This window comes from Sus scrofa, chromosome 11, assembly GCF_000003025.6.
Source record: "Sus scrofa isolate TJ Tabasco breed Duroc chromosome 11, Sscrofa11.1, whole genome shotgun sequence".
Classification (NCBI taxonomy): domain Eukaryota; kingdom Metazoa; phylum Chordata; class Mammalia; order Artiodactyla; family Suidae; genus Sus; species Sus scrofa.
In genome coordinates, this window is record NC_010453.5 from 76,254,106 (window position 1) to 76,272,477 (window position 18,372).

General features: G+C 46.1%; 1 protein-coding gene across 1 annotated transcript in view; it reads left to right on the forward strand.

Moving 5' to 3' along the window:
• Window positions 1-17,853, forward strand: part of MYO16 (myosin XVI) — a 532,176-nt gene extending 514,323 nt beyond the window's left edge. The window contains 1 exon segment of the mRNA XM_021065905.1: window positions 16,478-17,853. Within this exon segment, the coding sequence (XP_020921564.1) occupies window positions 16,478-16,705 (228 nt within the window). The 3' untranslated portion in view covers window positions 16,706-17,853.

Here is an 18,372-nt window from a genome sequence, read left to right on the forward strand (position 1 = left end):
TAGCTTTAGAAGTAGGCAGCATTTATAAGACTGCCATGCCATTGGTCTCCTTGCCGTTTTGTGACATGTAAAATCCTTACTTTTAAGTGTGTGTCCTTTGGGCGATGCAGTCCCCTCCAGGGAAGTCGCGGTTGTCGAAGGAAGTCCTGAGAAGACATCCGCCAACCTAGAGTGACCTCTTGGTGTTTGTGCTGAGGCTGCTGTGCTCCTCTGCTGCTCGGAGGGCCAGGGAACCTGAGCCGGGAAGCCCAGGGATGCTAAATAGAGCGAGAGCCCGAGCAGAGCAGGAGGGGCCGACCCGACGGCAGCAGAGGGACAGACGCAATCAAGTGCGGAGCGCCCGCCCTCGGCCTGAAACTGCCGGGCACACATCTGCTCAGGGGCCCACGCTTGACAGTGAAAAACGAGATGTTTTCTTTGAGCCTCAGTGATTCGTGTTTACATCCTCACGTTCACGCTGCCGGTTTGCACGTCACGCCTTTGCGATTCGCCTCGCCGTCTCTTCTGCACAGTGAGACCACGTGGTCTTTGACCTTTGATTTGCGTTGTGGGCTGTTATCGCCTCTCTCGCCAAACGTTGTGTTATAGTCTTTCGTTGGTTTTTAAAGAGCACGAAAAGTTATTTTTCAGGTCTCTCAGCTTCGAATATTCACGATGAGGAAGAATTGATGGCTTCTGAGAAAGTCCTGGCAAAAGCCAGCGTCTGAGAGCTTGCGAAATATCTAAGAGCTCCCTCCCACCGCAGCCGCCCCTGAGAGCCGCAAAGGAATCAATGCGCGATGGATCCGCATCAAGAAACAGATTGTTACGTGGTTTGTTTTACTGAACCATCAAAGAAACCCTTTTGTAATGTCACAAATCAAAGAAAGGAAGAGTGGCAGAGTACGCAGGAAACCCGGTGCTTCTGTTCCCTCTTCGTGTCGGGTGTCAGGTGCATTCTGCTGGAACTCTAGTGTGCGAAGAAACAGTGTGTTAGATAAATGACAAAACGTAGACACCGTGAGTTTAATTGCTAAGGGGTATTTTCAACACATGATAGGGGATAGGAGTTGGAGAACCATTTCAAAAGGAATTCTATTTTTTTCCCTTATTTTATAAGCTACAGACAAAAGGAAATGCAGCTTAGAAATCCCTTGCCCGCAGCTGAGCTTTTGGAAATCAGTATGCATCGCTCATGGCTTCCGCATTGCGTGCAAGAGAGGAAGGCAGTCGATTAATTTGAAGGCAGGAATTAAATGGAAGCGTTTTGCACCGAGAAGGGACAAATCCTGTGCAGCGATCTAGAAACTTGGAAAATAGTAAAAACAAATGCCGTTTGGGGTATTTTTTGCTTTATGCGATTGCACGGCGTATATATTCTCAAGGGACGCAAAAGCGTAATGTTTTCCCAGTGATGACCTTGACTCTTATCCATGAGGAAGATTCGATGCTAAGACATATAAGGGAATTGTGACTGTCTTTTTAAAACGGAGGCGGGCCCGCCGGGCTGCGTTGTGTTCATGATCAGCATGCTGCAGCCCCGACAGAGGTTATAGCGGTGGCTCCGATTCCATCCCTGGCCTGGAAACGTCCATATGCCGTGGCCAAAAAAGAAAGGAGAAAAAAAAGGAGAAAGGGCTCATCATCTCTCTGCACGTCCCCTTTCTCCTTGTTAAAAACCTCGTCACAGTTCTAAATTCTCATTCCTTTCGTCCTTCTTAAAATCAAAAAACAAACACAAACAAACAAACAGAAACCAGGATGAGCAGGACAGGGATTGATGAGAGTGGAGGAAGGTTGGGTCGTGTGGCAGTTTTATTTTTATTTTTTAATTTTTTCTTCTTAGGGCCATACCTGCGGCATATGGAAACTCCCCGGCTAGGGGCTGATCAGAGCTGCGTCTGCGACCTACACCACAGCTCAGGGCAACAGCCAGATCCTTAGCCCACTGAGCAAGGCCAGGGATCGAACCTGCGTTCGATGGATACTAGGCAGGTTCTTAACCCGCTGAGCCACAGCAGGAACTCCGTGGCCGTTTTAAATCAGGTGAACAACAACAGCCTCACGAGCAAAGATGGGGTTAGAGGGTCCGAGTTGGCTGCGCTGAGGTCTGGGGAGGCCGCCAGGTGGGGAAGCACGGGGGGCCGGGGCAGGGGAAGGCCAGGATCTCAGGATGGCCCGTGTGGCTGAGTGGAGCAGCGCTACGCATTCCTGGATGTTGAAGCACAGAACAATTGAAACTACCACTAGCTCTGTGTTAATTCCAGAAAATGGGAACAGACAAACTACAACAAGAGGTGAAACGTAAAATCCCAGTTACGTTTGCCTTGTCTTTGCCTTGTCTTTGTTCCCAACCATCCACCGGGTTTGGAAACTTTGGGCAGCTCAGAAATGAAGTCGAAGGTAAACATCTGCCTTTTCTGGAAGTGGAAGACATGAGACAGCTAGCACTATTCCTACTCCAGATAAGAGAGACTCGGTAGATTGATACCTGGGGACTTCGGCCCCAGAGTTTGACTTGTTGTGTGTAAGCTCTCTGTGCGTTAATGGGGCCTGACAATTTGAAAGAAAAATTTAGGCTAAAGGAACAGAAAGTTTTCCATTGTGCTGAAACGTAATCAGCCAGCACAATGGTGAGGGAATTTATTTTATGACCTCAGTAGACCTCAAAGACCTGACTCTTCTCTGATTTCTGTGATTATGCTGTTTGAAACTGTCATTTCATATTTCTGACTGTCAGAAACAGGTTCTCAAGCAGACGAACTATGATATTAGGACGAAGTGCCATGAAGTCAGTGATATGAAAAGCCTAGATTTTGAAGCCCAAGTGGATTTAAATTAATCTTATACCCTTGCAGGTGACTCTTGTTGTCTATTTTTGGAAAGAAGTCTTGATTTCGAAGATTTGCTCTCTCATATGTTGCCTCCTTTGGCAAGATCTTGTCTCTTTTTCTTCCTAATCCTTCCTGGCATCTGTTTTCCTCTCCCTATGTTGTCGAGTACTAGCTTTGCCATGACTGAGTCTTAAAGACTCTGCCATTAACCCCACATACCACCTTGGCAGACACAGAGCCCACCACATCCATGCCTTTTGAACCCCCAGCAAGACTGTATTCGGCGGCATCCTTGTGGTTAGGAGGGCTCATGTGACTGAGATCCAGCCAATGGAACGGGAGCCGCAGTGATGGGAGCCGCCTCCACACGTGGTCCTTACAGACTTCCCTTTGCCTAACGTATTCTGTGCCCTTTCCCATCCAGCATCTGGATCCACGACCCTGGGAGATACAAAGTACATTCAGGACAATGCGGAAGGTCATCCACTGATCAGAAACACGCATTTTAGCCTTAACGTGAGCTGTGTACCTCCTGGGTGTCTGTCCACTGGTACTTGCGGTTTGCCTGTTACAGCATCTTGGGTAACTGTAACTAACACCCTTGATCTGTATTTGGCTGGATGTCTTACATGATGCTGAGTGTTTACAATACTTAATTAGCTGAGTTTGGCCGCCCTTCTTTAGCCATTTTTATTCTTTATGATGATAAAAATCATGCCTGTTCATGTCTTGTGATGACAGAATTATTCGAATGCTACTCATCAGACATTTTAATACAAAATCATGATCATTGGTGTGCCCACCGAGTCATAAATATGTAAAACCCAAGCTTGTGATTCTTACCAACTGGTCACTCAGAAATTCCTCAAAATCAATAGACTTGATTTTACTCAGGGACAAAGTCAGCTCTCTGTAGTAAGTTGGGCACCCTGGAAAAAAGGTCTGTCACTTTGAGGGCCTTTTTGTGCCTTTAGTGATTAGAAGGAGCTGCCTCTCATCTCTAGTTCCCAGGTGGGTGACTCATGGGTGACTCAACTTTGGAGGGAGACTCAAGGTTGATGACATGACGAAAAAATGTTTTTCCCGGGCAGTAAGTTCCACACTCTGTGGAGTGGCTGAGCTATGCCCCTTTCTTAATTATAGTTGATTTTTAAGGTTGATTTGATTTGGGCTAATCGTCTTATTAGGATTCGATTTCACCAAATGAGTTTCCTCCTTCTTATCTAATTATATTTAAGACCATAACACAGAGGTTGTGATTGTTTCCGGAAAAACATGTCAAGAAATGAATCCGTTGACAGGTGAGCGGTGCCCTACAAAGCAGGGCAAGTGAAGAGCCCGTCGAACTAACTGGACCATGAGCGAGCGTAGGTGCCCTGAACTTGGACCCTCCATTCTCTGCAGGCTGGGGAGTACCTGGCTGCCATGGTCGTGAGCCTCGCTTTCCCCACTTTCACACCCATTTCTGACCTCCTTTCTGACTTAGCTGTTGCAGGTTCCAGGCGAACTCTCAAGTTTACAGTGCGTGGGACAGTGTCTTTCCCTCGTGTGTTGTTTTGAAGTTGTCAGTGTAGGCACAGGCAAAAGAACGAACCCCAAGCCCCATACCACGCAACCCAGGTAGTCGTTAGCCTTTTTGTGTCTTACTCATCCTGTAGTCCAAAACAAATCCCACGGCCCGAGAGGAATTTCTTGGCCATATTGCCTCGAGATGAGTCATGTCTCCGCTGTTTTCCAATGAAATCATTGAGTCTGAAATTTACTAGTCAGTTGGTGTTCTGCTTCCTCGGGACATGTCTGCGTTCCTGTCCTGTTTCAGCATGTTTAGTCAGCTGACTCTATGATCTGATGTACTGTTGCTTCGTTGGAATGAGCGCTTCTTGAGGGAGCAGGTCCCATGGTGTGATGAAGCCCTGGAGACTCCACCACAGCGCTTTCTGTGTCACAGTCACCGAAGGTACATGTGTTAATTGATCAGCCCACAAGGAACACTTCCTGGAAGTCCACATAATTAAGAAGGTTGCCTAAACTCAATGTACTTGAATTTGAATCCAGACTGTACGTACCCCTGACTAGCCGAGTAAGTGCGGGTCTTGAAGATGAGTTTTAGCATCTACAAAAAGAGGCTAATACCTCTTAACCTGCTTGGTTCACGTGGTTATGAGAACCTACTCTAAGGACATATGAAAAGGCTCTAGAAATATAAAAAAAGACCGTGAATATAATGTTTGAAATGGGCTTTGGAGACTTGGAGCTTGTCTTCATCTGGGCGGACAGACGGGCACTGGTGTAGAGAAGGCAGAATTACAGAGCGTGTCCTGGGTGCATCTGGTTGGCAGACAGACTCACTGGAAGGATGCATGATAGGGAGGCTGGAGTAATTAGTGTGGTCCGAACATGCAGAGCTTCCCATAACGTGCTAAGGGGTATGGGCCCAACTACCTAGGCCGGGGCCAGGTGGCGGCCTTGAAGCCTTCGGAGCAATCAGTTACAGGAACAGATTTATTCTCTGGAGAGAAAAATCTAGTAAATTATTTGTCCTTAATGAAACCTCCTTGTATTTGCAGTGAGCCTCCCACATAATCCCAAGAAAAATATTTTTAAAGGAGTTGCTATACTCTTACTGTCTATGTTTCCAATATAATAGATTGATGCTTTTGCATATATTCTCTCTATTTGAACCCGTTACCATACGTCATTCCAGAAACATACTCTAAATATCAATTTTTTGCTACTAGTCACTTATACTGGTCCTGCCATGTTTTTTAAATGAATCGAGGTAAGAGACCAGAGCTCATACAAAATGCATATCCTGAAACATCACAAATTAATTATATCATGTGACATACAATCATAAATTTCTATTTTATAACTTTCCATCAGTAGGAAGAAGCCTTCATCCACTCATCGGCGTCTGTTTTTATTCTGAGCTATGACTTAAAATCGGCTGCAGCATGCAAATAAATGTTCCTGAAATTGTATTAAATGTGTTCGAATATAGTATTCCTTGTTATAAAAATAAAAGACAGTGGTTAATTAAAAAAAAATGAACATGACAGATAAGGTAAAAAATTAAAATCTTCTCTGCCTCCCTTGCTGCCTGTGGAACAGATACTGTTTCCAATGGAACTTGTTCCTTTTAAGAGACAGTTTTCCTTTTTTTAACCCTGGGGCAAAAAAAGGGGAACAAAATAGCAAGAAGAAGGAACTTAACTGGATTGCTGTATAAATGACTGTTTCTGAATTAAGAGGGACCAACTGAGTTCTGCCTAAACCAGAAATACTGTTTCGCTTTCAGATCATTTTCCTGACTTTTTTTTTTAAGTGTGGAGATACACAACCCTTTAATCAAAGAGGACTTTTTGAATCGCATTTCATTTTGAGCTATATTATTGGGTTCTATTTAGGTAAGCTTGGGTTTTACAAACCGATTTTTCACATTTCATTTTTCAATGTTTCTCCTCCAACATCTTGTTAGCACGAGTGGAAATGGGATTTGCATTTGAAACGCTAATATTCACTATTCAGTCAACCCAGAAAGCTTCCTTCTTTTAATTTCCATAAATGTCAGTAAATGCCTCTTTTCACCTTTGGGTGAACAGTCAATAGAAAAATCAATTCTGTGACAAATGAACAGCAACATGATTTTACATATGAATTATTTAACAAAGGCTATTTTTATCCTAGAAGGGAAAGACTTAAGGTAAAAATCAGCAGCAAATTATTAATTTACATGCATTAATATTATTCATAGAAAAGCATAGCCACGGGAAGTGAAGAAAATTCGTATCTCATTTTTTAATTAGTTCATGTCGTAGGACTCTGATAATGACACAATAGAAAATCATTAAAAATTAGTAAATAGATATATATCTAATAAACCTCATTAAGCCTTTACATCCTATTATATTTCCCTCTGGGTTGGGAGAGATTTCGTGGTTTTTAACCCCTGAAAGTAAGTGGACAGATTATAAATGTCCCACTCTGAGGTGTAGAACTTGCAAGAAGTTTCTTTTACGTCACTTAATCAAACTCTATCTTCATGTCTAGTTGGTCTTTCCTGGACCTTATAAGACGAAAATCATTTTACGAATCTGGAGTTGGGGGTGGTGAAGGGGTGGGGGGGCGCCTGGAGACTAGATTCAGGTCTTGAATTTTTTTTACTTTAAATTTTATGGGCTCACCTAAGGCATATGGACGTTCCTGGGCCAGGGATTGAATCCCGGCGCCAAGTGCAACCTATGCCACAGGTGCGGCAACCCTGGATCCTTTCACCCATGGCGCCGCCGTGCCAGGAACTCCCCATGTCTTGAAGTTTTAAATATCGTATTAGCATAGCATAACTAATAGGATATTTTAAAAACCTGTTATTTTTAGCCCCCATGCTGAATTGTCCAGCGCATATCACCGGCATCTTCAGCAGCACCGTTTTCTAAGGATTAGTTTAAACGAAGGGGATCTTCTGTTAAAGGGGGTGGGGCCCTCGCCCATTGGACACGAATTCAGACCTGGATCATTTCTGTATCTGCTCACGTGTTCTGGGAGCATGGACTGGGTTGTTGGGAGGTGTGCAGAACGGAGAGAACGGGGCTGTGGCTAAACCCAGGCCACATTTGAGGTCCAAACAGACAGGAGGGGGTAAATTAAAAATTCTCACCTTCCCTTAAGTGTAGCCCTCAGGTAATACCGCCCAGCCTCCCGTGGCCGTGGAGGATCAGATGGTCCCAGCTCCCAGGAAACACTGGATCCAAGTGGACCCCAAGCTCGGAAGCCTCCAGATCTCTTTCACCTGTCATATTTCAGACGAACATCCCAGAATAATTTCCAAGCATAGTATTAGATCCTCCACCAGCCAATTTGTGTTCAAAGACATTTCAGCTGACAGGTAGTCAAGAAGCCTGAGTTTGCACCTGTTACAGAATAGTACCATGTTTCCCCCATGCCCCCCAAAATAATAATTCTGGGCATACGTTGTCTTCGTCCATTGGGCAGCTGTAACTAAAGGCGCAGACTGGGGGACTGACAAACAAACCAGCCTATTTCTCGCAGTTCTGGAGGCTGGAGGTCAGATCAGGGTGCCAGTGTGGCTGGGCAAAGTCTGTTTTCCAGGTCACGGACGCCCCGCTGTGTCCTTACATGGCAGAAGGACTGAGGGAGCTCTCTGAGGACCCTTTTCTAAGAGCACTAATCCCATCATGAGGGCTCCCCCCTCATGACCGCACCACCTCCCAAAGGTCTTATTCTAAATACCATCACTGTGGGAACTTGGGGAACACACACATTCAGACCAGAGAGCGGGATAAGCTTACGGGATTGCATTCTTCGGCCACCCTGAGTTCTAGGGTGACTGTCCTCTCTCTTCAGTGACCCCACTCACCAGCTCTTCAGCCCCATCCCAACATGTGTGAATTCAGAGTAACTAATGAGTCTGAGACCCCGCATGTCCTATGTGGTTTCAGAGCAGCAGAGAATTTTTAAGTTCTCAGGTCTTTACAATGTTTGGTGGGGTCTTAGTGGAATCCGTGAGACGTGAACTGCGTCTCGGGTTGTGAGAACTCATCCACAGTCTGGAGTTGCTCAAAACTTTCTCTTTCTTTCCCTTCCCTTCGCTGATGGAGGCAAGATGCCTAACGGCCCCTACGTTTCAAAAACAGTGAAACCACAAGTCTAACACATTGTCGTGACATTGGTCCCTTTTCTCAAACAGCCGGAATTTCCTACCTTGAGTCCACGCAAGCCCTCTGAGTAAGTGCACTGAAGGTGTTGTGGTGTGGAGAGATTGATGTGCTAATTTGGGGCTCTAAAGGACACCCTTAGTCTTGTTAAAGAGTCACTCATTTCACCTGCGAGGAATTCGACCCACATAGATCAGCATTATTCCATCTTACAGAATGTATATGACCCTTTTTAAATCATAAAAAGATTCCTTGACTCTTAACGTTTCTTAAATTATTATAATGTTAATTAAATATATACACATCATTACATAAAATCCCTTCATTCTTTCTGCTTTCCTTATAGCTATTAAAGTGAAGCAAGTGTACAAATCCAGTGAAACAAAAACTTACGAAGCAAAAAGCATTAAAATTCACAACATTTATATTAGATATGATTTTGTTTTGCTGAGCTGCAATTACTGTTGACAGTATGAATATGGTACTAATTCAGACCTATGACCTTTGACACAGACCTTTGGTTTACCCATGTCTGTAACTTCTTCTGTTTGAACGGTTGGACAACCTACTCTACTGTATCAGATCACTCAACCCTTCCTTGGAGGAAAATGCCTTATTTGAATATTAAATCCATCGACTCTTTGCTTATTAACTAAAACACTATAAGCAATATAACCTGTGTCGATCTGCTTGTAAATAAAATACAAAGTCAGGAAATGAAATCTCGCTGAGCACTCACTTCAAAAGTAGACCTAGTGATCCAAAGCTCAATTACATTACTTTTCAAAAAACATCGTAAAAATAAAAGCGAGAACAATTTAGATTGTCCCAAGGGCTTGAGGACCCCTGGAAATCTATATACAGATCCCAATTTCAGAAACATTTAACAGTTGTTTAAATTACTCACCAAAATCTCTTTCTGCCTTTTTACCTTACACCAAAATTCAAAAGAGACCTTTCGTCATTTTCTTCTGGCAGGACACTCTTTAGTTTTAAATCCTATCGAAATCATAGGTACGTTATCAGTCCAGTGTGTTTCTCAGTATTTCCAGATCTTCTTGTTAACAAGGAAGGAAAAGGCTATGTCATACTTGTATGGAGCCACAAGTTGTGAGAGTTACTTTCATTTGGCATTACCTGATTGAGTCACCAGGATAATCACAACTCAGAATGTTTATGGATGTTCTCAAGTCAAAGAGCTAACAATGCCGAAAGCATAACTGCCCACATTTATAGAGCACTCATTGCATTTTTAAGGCATCCACACCTGGTGCTCAGGTAAGCCTCGCCCATCCTCTTGGGGTAGATGATGATTGTGAACCCCCTTCACAGGTGAGCAAGCCGATGGACTTGCTCTAGGTTACATAACCATTCGGTGGCAGATTCAGGATTCCAAGCTGGAGAGTCCTGGCTTATCACCCATCCATTGCTGCTCAAACCAGAGTCAAAGTCCCCATGGGTGTGTGACTCCCTGTTAGATAATGAGGTTCAATGCCATCCCTGTCACTTGTCTATATCCATCCCTGTGGCTATGCCTCCTCTGGCCGTTTTGCTCCCCCTTTCCAAATGGTGCCTGTTATGGTCTGTGTCTGGGTTGGAAAAAGAATTTCCAGACTCACAGCAAGGTGAAGGGAAAGAAGAGTTTACTAAGATAAGAGATGCTTCTAGCACAGCGGGACGACTTCCTGATGATCAGGGAGTGCCAAGCTCATGGTCATGTCAGTATTTATAGCCCAGGGACAAAGGAGAGAGGAGAGGTCTTATGATACACCTGCTGGTTGGTTGGGGGTGCACAATTTCCCTATGGGGTGGGGAGAAGAGTGGGCCAAATACTTTTACTAATATGGGATGGGAGAGAGTGGGCCAGGTTGATGAAGAGGAGTGCGAGGGGGCTCCAGAGTTTCATAACAGCTGCAGTAAAACTGTTGGGGTGATAAGGGTCTGGTAGTTTTTATGCTGGGCAGAGGCTCTTTGAGTTTATCTCATTGGAATAGCCTTCAAGTCTCACAGTGCCCATCTCATTTTTCAATATTTACATCAAAAGTCACCACCTCTTTGAAGTATCTCCAGATCTTCTGTTGTCATAACTTGGCTTCTGTCCACTGGTGCCAACTGGAAACATGGAGACAGTGGTTTGAGCAAAGGAAAAAAAGAGTGTCTTTTACAGCTTTGTCAGGCAAAGGAGGCCACAGCGGGCTAATGCCCTAAAGACGGTGCCCCCCTTTGGGAGAGAACAGGAAGTGGTCTTCTAGTTTGGGAATGGAAAGTAGGGTCACAGGTAAGGATCAGGGTGGAGGCAAGCTTAATTCTTCTTCAGAGCTGGGGGGAGGTTCCCAGGACTGGTCTGGTGGTCCTTGAGGCTATTGCACCCTTGACCTTCTTTCTGGAACAAAGAATGTTCATCAAGTAGTTAACACCTTCCATTTGGTGGAGGTTGCAGTTCTGCAGGAGAGCTCGAAGATACTCTTCTGTGTAACCCTTGAGGGGGAATCAGGATCCTGCCCCAAGGCTGCACTGTTGTTTCTTGACTGCTTCTGCCTGGTCTCTGCTTCTCCTCCTTTGGAGCTCAGGGAAGGTCAGAGTGGCTGAAGCCCATTCCCTACAGACAAGAAATGGGGGGAAGGAGGGGGCACAGAAAGGCTTTTGTGCCCAGGAGCCCACCGGTCCTGCTTGGTTCCACTTCCTTCATAGAGCCCCTTTCTCAGGTAAAAGGTAAAAGCAGACAAAAACATTAACAACCCCTCTTGTTAACCATCTCCCTGCCATGTGAAGATATGAAGACACTTACATGGTTGGCATGTCTCAAAGTTCCTTCCAAAGTTCATTTTCATGGAGCACAGAAGCCCTGCCATGTTGAACCCCAGAGGTTCGTGGGTGGGGAACCCTTCTTACTTTCCCAGCTGCGGCTCTCGCCTTCCGATTCGGAAAGCTGATGATGTTGTGGACAGCGCTGTTGTACACTTGACTGGGGGTATCGCTTAAGTTCAGATCTGAAGTACGCAGCTTCATGCACTTGTACAAACAAACATGTTTCACGAAGCCACTGCCCAGATCAGAAGTGAGCACATAGCCAGCATCCCAGGGGCCTTCCTTAGGTCCACTCAAGAGGGGTGACCCGTACTTGTATCCTCTCAAATTAATCTAGCCTGTTTGGGGAACATGAAATAAATGGTATTAGGCAAAAAATAACAAAAACAAAACACCGTTCTATAAAACATTCAAAAAAATAAGGAACTAAGCTAACTGGAGTGGTGACATGACGAGGAGATATGCATTTTGAAAGCAACAGGAAGCAAGATGGAAGTGAAAAGACGCCAACAGGCAGAGCCTTTATCCCACCATCAAGTCGGGAGAAATACGACCTGAGTGGAGCCCGCTGACTCCAGGTCCACACTGCCAGGGGAGTCCCTAATCCCAGAGGCACCTTTTCTGAAAAGAAATGGTTGCCCTTTCAATACAGAAGCTAAATTTGTGTTAGAAAACCATTCTTGCCTTTTTAGTGATAACACTAAATTTATGGTGAAATATCAAATAATGGCAAGGGAAGTCGAAGGGTTTTTGTTCCTATCTATAGGATATGAAATTTAAAGAATGACAAAAATACTTTAGATGTTTGTACCATGCTGTAAAATATTATGAATACTTTTTATATCTCGTATATCACTTGACCACCATTTAAATAACATTCATAGTTGTGCTTATTTGCTATTCGAGAATACTAAAGCTCTTTTTTTTTTTTTTTTTGTCTTTTTTCTATTTCTTTGGGCCGCTTCCGCGGCATATGGAGGTTCCCAGGCTAGGGGTCAAATCGGAGCTGTAGCCACCGGACTATGCCAGAGCCACAGCAACACGGGATCCGAGCCGCGTCTGCGACCTACACCACAGCTCACGGCAACGCCGGATCCTTAACCCACTGAGCAAGGGCAGGGACCGAACTCGCAACCTCATGGTTCCTAGTCAGATTCGCCAACCCCTGCGCCACAACGGGACCTCCGAAAAATACTAAAGCTCTTTTGCTGTCTGTGACAAATACAACTTTTGGGCCTCAGGACTTGATAAATTTAATCCATCTTAATAAAGCAGATTAAACATCCCCAGTCAGGGCATGCTTTGCTCATCTTCAGATCTTCTGTTTACTGTCTCACAGATCATAGTTTTAAAATGCCTACTGAATGTCACGGTGTTGAAAGCAGTGACTTATCAAGTGTCACAGAATCAACTACACAGAATTTTGTCAATTGCTGTCTTATCAGTTACACGGAATCTTATCCTTTGTTGAAGACTCTGTGGCATTTTAAATGCAGGTCAATAATGTTACTATTTCAGCATCTCATGTATGCCATTTCCTTTATATCCTATTAGGTTTTACTCCATACCTATGCATCTCCATAACATCAAACACACGTCCACGGGCTCCCTCGATAAGAGGGTTTATTCTGAGCATTAGTGGATTATTGCAAGCATCAGTCAAACTGTTGCTTATCAAGGAAGTGTAGACAGCTCCCGGTGGTTGATTCGAAGACCGAGTTCTTCTGTGTCCCTACATTATTTAAGCCGTCGATATCCTCATTAAGAAAGTGCCTTCTAGTGCTTTGTGTGTGTAAGTTTCACCTGTTATAATGTGCTGGAGAATTCAGACATTTTTAGTAAATGCCGAGAAGCTCTGAGGAGATAGCGGGCTTTTTCTTCCTAGTGAAGCAAAAGGATTCAGGGGATTCGGGACATTTGATGTCAAAATCCCTCCTCACGAGCCTAATTCAGATCAGCAGCTGCTGAAAGTCACTCTCAGCAGATGGGTGCTGCCTCCATGGAGTGATTCAATCTCTCAATCTTTCCTATTATGAAGGTCTTAGCAGAGGGTCACACCTCGTATCTATTTTTGGTCCTTAGGAAAATCCGCTGAAAAGAGTTTAGGATTGAGAAGAAATAGAGAATGGATGTATTTTGTGCTTGATCTAAAGACAGAGGATGTGGTCACAGCAGCAGGAAAATAAAGACAGCACCTGCTATACGGCTGTGGGAGGGCAGCGCCCACTGCTGGGTGGGGTTGGATTCTGTTGGTCCAGTGTTTATGCTTTCCTTGGTTTTGTTAGAGATTGAGACACATATTCTTTTTTGTACTTTTGCTAGAGAATAAAGCATGAATCCTCAATTTATTTCATCTTAGATTGTATCACTTTTGTCATTTCCTAGTACTGCTAGAACCTTAGAACCTCTGAGTTCCACATAACCCCTCTGACTTTTGCAGTTAATGCTGGCATGCTGTTCTACGCATGACTTAAAGTCTATAAGGGAGCTCCCTGGCGGCCTAATGAGTTAAGGATCTGGCATCGTCACTGCGGTGGCTCAGGTTGCTGCTGTGGTGCGGGTTCAGTCCCTGGCCCTGGACCTTCCACAATCTGTGGATGCAGCCAAAACAATAATAATAATAATAATAATAATAATAATAATGGTGTCTCTAATACATTCCCAACACAGAACTTATACTTACCCAGGGATTTAATTTTAGGGTCCTTAATTCTTCCTTCCGTTTTCATTTATTCATCCGGGATCATTTCCTTCACCTTAAAAAAAAAACACAGGCAAGATTTATGATAGCAAATTTCCTCCTTCTTGTTTGCCCAAAAACATTTTTTATTTCACTTTTGTTTTCGGGGGCTATTCTCATTGAGTCTGGAATCCTGCGGTGAGTTACTTTCTTTCAGTACATTTTAGTTTGTTGTTTTCTGACTTGCGGTGTTTCTGTTTAGAAGTCGGCTGCCAGACTCGTTGTTCCTCTGAAGGTAATGTGTTGCTTATTGTTTTTTTTTTTTTTTTTTCCACTAGACTTTACAAACTTTTTTATCCCTTTTTTGCACTCTTACAATGAGAGCAGTAACTTGCCATGACCTCAACCTCCTAGGCAGAAGGAGAAGTCCCTTGTTTTGTTTCTAATAGATCAGTTTGAAATTGCGTAACTTCAGAAAAATGATATCTTCAGGAAGTGTTGGGAAAATAATCGACTGAGATGATCAATGAAATATTCTCTCCTAAGAATAAATCCAAAGAAGGATTTTTCCGAGGTTGCTTTTCTCTGCTGAATGTGTGCCAAGGAACAAACAGACATTCAGCATCCACGGAGGAAATAAGGCTGAGGCTGAAGGCAGTCCACAGCATCGACGGGAGGAGAAAACGGAGCAGCTAAGCTCCCCTGGTGAAAGTAACACCCAGACATCATTCGAGTCCCAACTGAAAAAGAAGGAACGAGGGGAAACGTATGGGCCCCGGTCTTTAGCATGTGTCAGATCCCAGACACCAGTTGTTCGCTAAGCCGTAAGCGCTGTGGACGCGAGGAAGACAGACTCTGGAGCTAGCGTGGCTGTGTCTACCCCGCTCCATGTGACTCTCGGCAAATTACTCAACCTCTCTGTGCCTTGGCTTCTTCATCTGCAAAATGGGTTTATAGAGTTCTGGGGAGGACTGTGTGACTGAATATTTGTAAAGGGTTTTAGACAAGTACTGACACACCTTTAGCACTCTCGAGTGGGGATGACATAACTAATATTTATGCGCACTCTCTGCCCTGCTGTCTTGGCTCACTCCCCTGACAGCAGAGGCAATGCGGCTCCAGCAGAGACTCCCAGCAGGAGCCTTCTGACTCCAGGTCACCCTGGTGCAGACCTGGAGCCGAGAGAAAAATCCCCTTCTAAGGGTGCATGCTGCTTGAGTGGCTCACTTTCTATCCATGGCTTCAGGCTGCTTCAGGGTTTGAACAACCGCAGCCCTGTTTTGCACACACACAAGGTTTTTTTTGTTGTTGTTAGGCTTTTTTTGTTTGTTTGTTTTTTTGTTTTTTTCTGGTTGTCTATAGATTCTATTTGAGGAAATGCTTTCTGCTAACCACCAGTTCCAGAAACCTAGTTCTGTGCTTTGGATATGGGTTTGCTCTCACGGCTTCTGTGCTTAACATCTCGTCTCAACATTCTGCTCAGCGCTTTGGTTTCAGGCTTTAAAATATTCTGCAGATTAATGACAGGCGTGGGTGTCCAGGAGAAGGTGTGGGGTTTACCGTTGTCTGGAACCCTGGCTGCCCTTGTTGCTTTCAAGGGGCTGTCCTTACATAAGCCAACGTGATGCTCCGTTTGTTTCCTTCTTTGTCATGATGGAAGGGCAGGAAGTGACCCAGGAGCAAAGTAGTGGGTGCTTTCAGGGTGGGAGGAGCCAGCTTGTTTCGTCTGTATCCTCCCCAGCGTTCCCATTCTCATGTCCAGAATCTCCATCACACTCTCGCTCTCTTTTTTTTTAACCAACATACTAACTGTAGAACTGACAGAAAAGGTGGTTTCTGCAGCGGGCAGCTGTTCCAGATTGCTGGCTGCTGGCAGAAGGGGGAGCCCACACTATGTAGCCTGTTTATCCCCAGCTGCCCCCAGGGGAAAAGCGCTCCCTCTCTTCAGGGACTCCAAGGAAGCTTCCAGACCATGCAGTGGATACAGTTGTAAGTTTTGCTGCCTTCCCGCAAAGGACTCCTGGGTCAGTGCAGGATGGTCAGAGTGGGGTCATGTGACCTTAAATGGTGTTGAGTCGTAACTGCGCTAAGACAGACCAGTGGATCCCGGAGTGGGGTGAAGCTGGAGAAATCCAGGAACATCTGCTGGGAATAGAATTACAGCTGTGATGCATTCAAAGACGAAAACGCAGGAGGTGTCATGAGAATGTATGTAACAAGGGGGGGGCAGAGGGCAGAGGCATTTGAGGCTTTCCTGTATAACTAGAGGTAGCTCCCCTGTTCACCAGTGTACCTGTCCTAACTGGCTTCCAAGATACATCCATCATCTTTATTTGGCAGCCGGCCGCTGACCTTGGATACGAATCTTGGCAGCAGAGGCGGGGGGCGGTGGTTACAGAGGATGCACGAGGCCTCTGCCCACCCCGGGCAGCATCCAGGGGTGGGTCTTCTAATCCTCACTCGTTCTCAGTACCTGGTGCTCCTCTCCCCCATTCCCCCAGGTAATCCATCAGCTGAGGGTGTCAGAGAACGAGAGCGTGGCTCTGCGGGAGCTCCTGGACTGGAGGCGGAAGCTCTGCGAGGAGCGCGAAGGCTGGCAGCAGATCCTGGGCCACTCGGAGCCCAGAGCGCCTCCCCCGCCGCCCTGCAAAAAGCCGACCCTCTTGAAGAAGCCCGAGGGGGCCTCCTGTAGCAGGCTGCCCCCCGAGTTCTGGGACACCACCATGTGATGGGCAGGGCTCACGGGTGAAACCTGGGATGCCAGGTTCACGGACAGAGGCTGCCTCTACCTGGGGTCCACGCCGGGGGCGGGCTGCACACACCCATGGGAGACGCACAGGGCGGTGGCGAAATAGACGAGACGCCCTGGGGGCGGGGGGCGCGTGGGCCTGTGCGCATGCGCGGGTTCTTCCTCTCCTGTTCTGCGGGGGCGCACGCTGAGCTTGAGGCTCAGGGGGCCTGGGGCCCTGCTCCCCCGGGGGTAGCGCCAGGCCAAGTGTAGACAAGGAGGGGGAAGCCGGTGGGAAGGCGAGCCGGCCCCGCCCACGTCCTCGTCCAGTTGTTTCTATGTGATGTGGTCCGACCACGTGTTTCTTGGACTCCGCTCATGTTCCGATCAGACACCCTGCAGGACGTACGTTTTCTTTCTTTGTGGGCATTTGTGTTTTATTGGAATTACAATCCTGGTCACTATTTACATGTTGGTTACTGTATTTTATAACTTTATGCAATTGGTGGTGCTCCCTTTCTTCAAAATACAGATTTTAAAAAATCACTTCTAGAACTTTCTTTTTCCAGATACCTTTTTCTTTTGAAATGCTAGGTACCTAAAAATCCGAGACAGTGTTGTCGCTTTCGCTTCGCAGTGTCAGGCCCTGCAAACCTACGCCCAGAGTCCCAGGTCTTGTCTCCTGTGTCCATCCATCAGGGGGCGGTTCCTCCCTGTGCCCAGCCAGTGCGTCTGGGTACCAGGACGGTGAACTCTTTATTGAAATCTCATCCTCTGACTTCAGCGGAGGTTACAGAAAATGATGGGACATGCCTGGAAACCCGCATGCCTTCAGATTCATAGCTAGGGGTGTGCAGGGGTCATAGCCGTTCAAGGGTCTACGCCGCACACATTTTCACACGGAGATTTTCTGGCCGGAGCAGTGATGCCGCCCACAAGACGCTTGTCCTCGCCCGGCTCTGCTGCATGGTGCCCCCGCTGTAGGCCCCCGCCCTGCTGGTGGCGCACCCGCCTTGCTTACCCTCGTGCGCTCCTGGCTTTTGGAAAGCTCTGAGCCCGGCCCTCCGCACATCCTGTGTTGCTCCCTGGAACTCCCTACGCCTCTCGGCCTTTGAAAAGTTACTGTGCCAATAAAAGGGTACAACTCTGCTCCGGTGTGCTGTTATTTCCGTGCTGCGGTTGAGTTCCACCTTCGCTTCTGTCTCCTGACCTGGTAAGTAGGGGCGAGCAGGCCATCTCCTTCCCAAGCCTGCCTTCCTGAGCTTGCCGCCTTCCCGCTGCCTCTTGCAAACGTCAGGATCTGGGATTTGTTTCTTTCTCTTTTTTTTTTTGCCTTTCATCTTTTGTTTAAGAGCCACACCCCCGCGACATATGGAGATTCCCAAGCTAGGGGTCGAATCCAGCTACAGCTGCTGGCCTACACCAGAGCCACAGCAACGCAGGATCCGAGCCGTGTCTGTGACCTACACCACAGCTCACGGCAACGCCGGATCCTTAACCCACGGAGCAAGGCCAGGGATCGAACCTCATGGTTCCTAGTTGGATTCGTTTCCACTGCGCCATGATGGGAACTCCCTAGGATTTGTTTCTAAATAAAGATTTTTATGGCTATTCATACATACTGCTGGGTAGGCATACACACCAGTTGTAGGAAGAACATGTTTATTG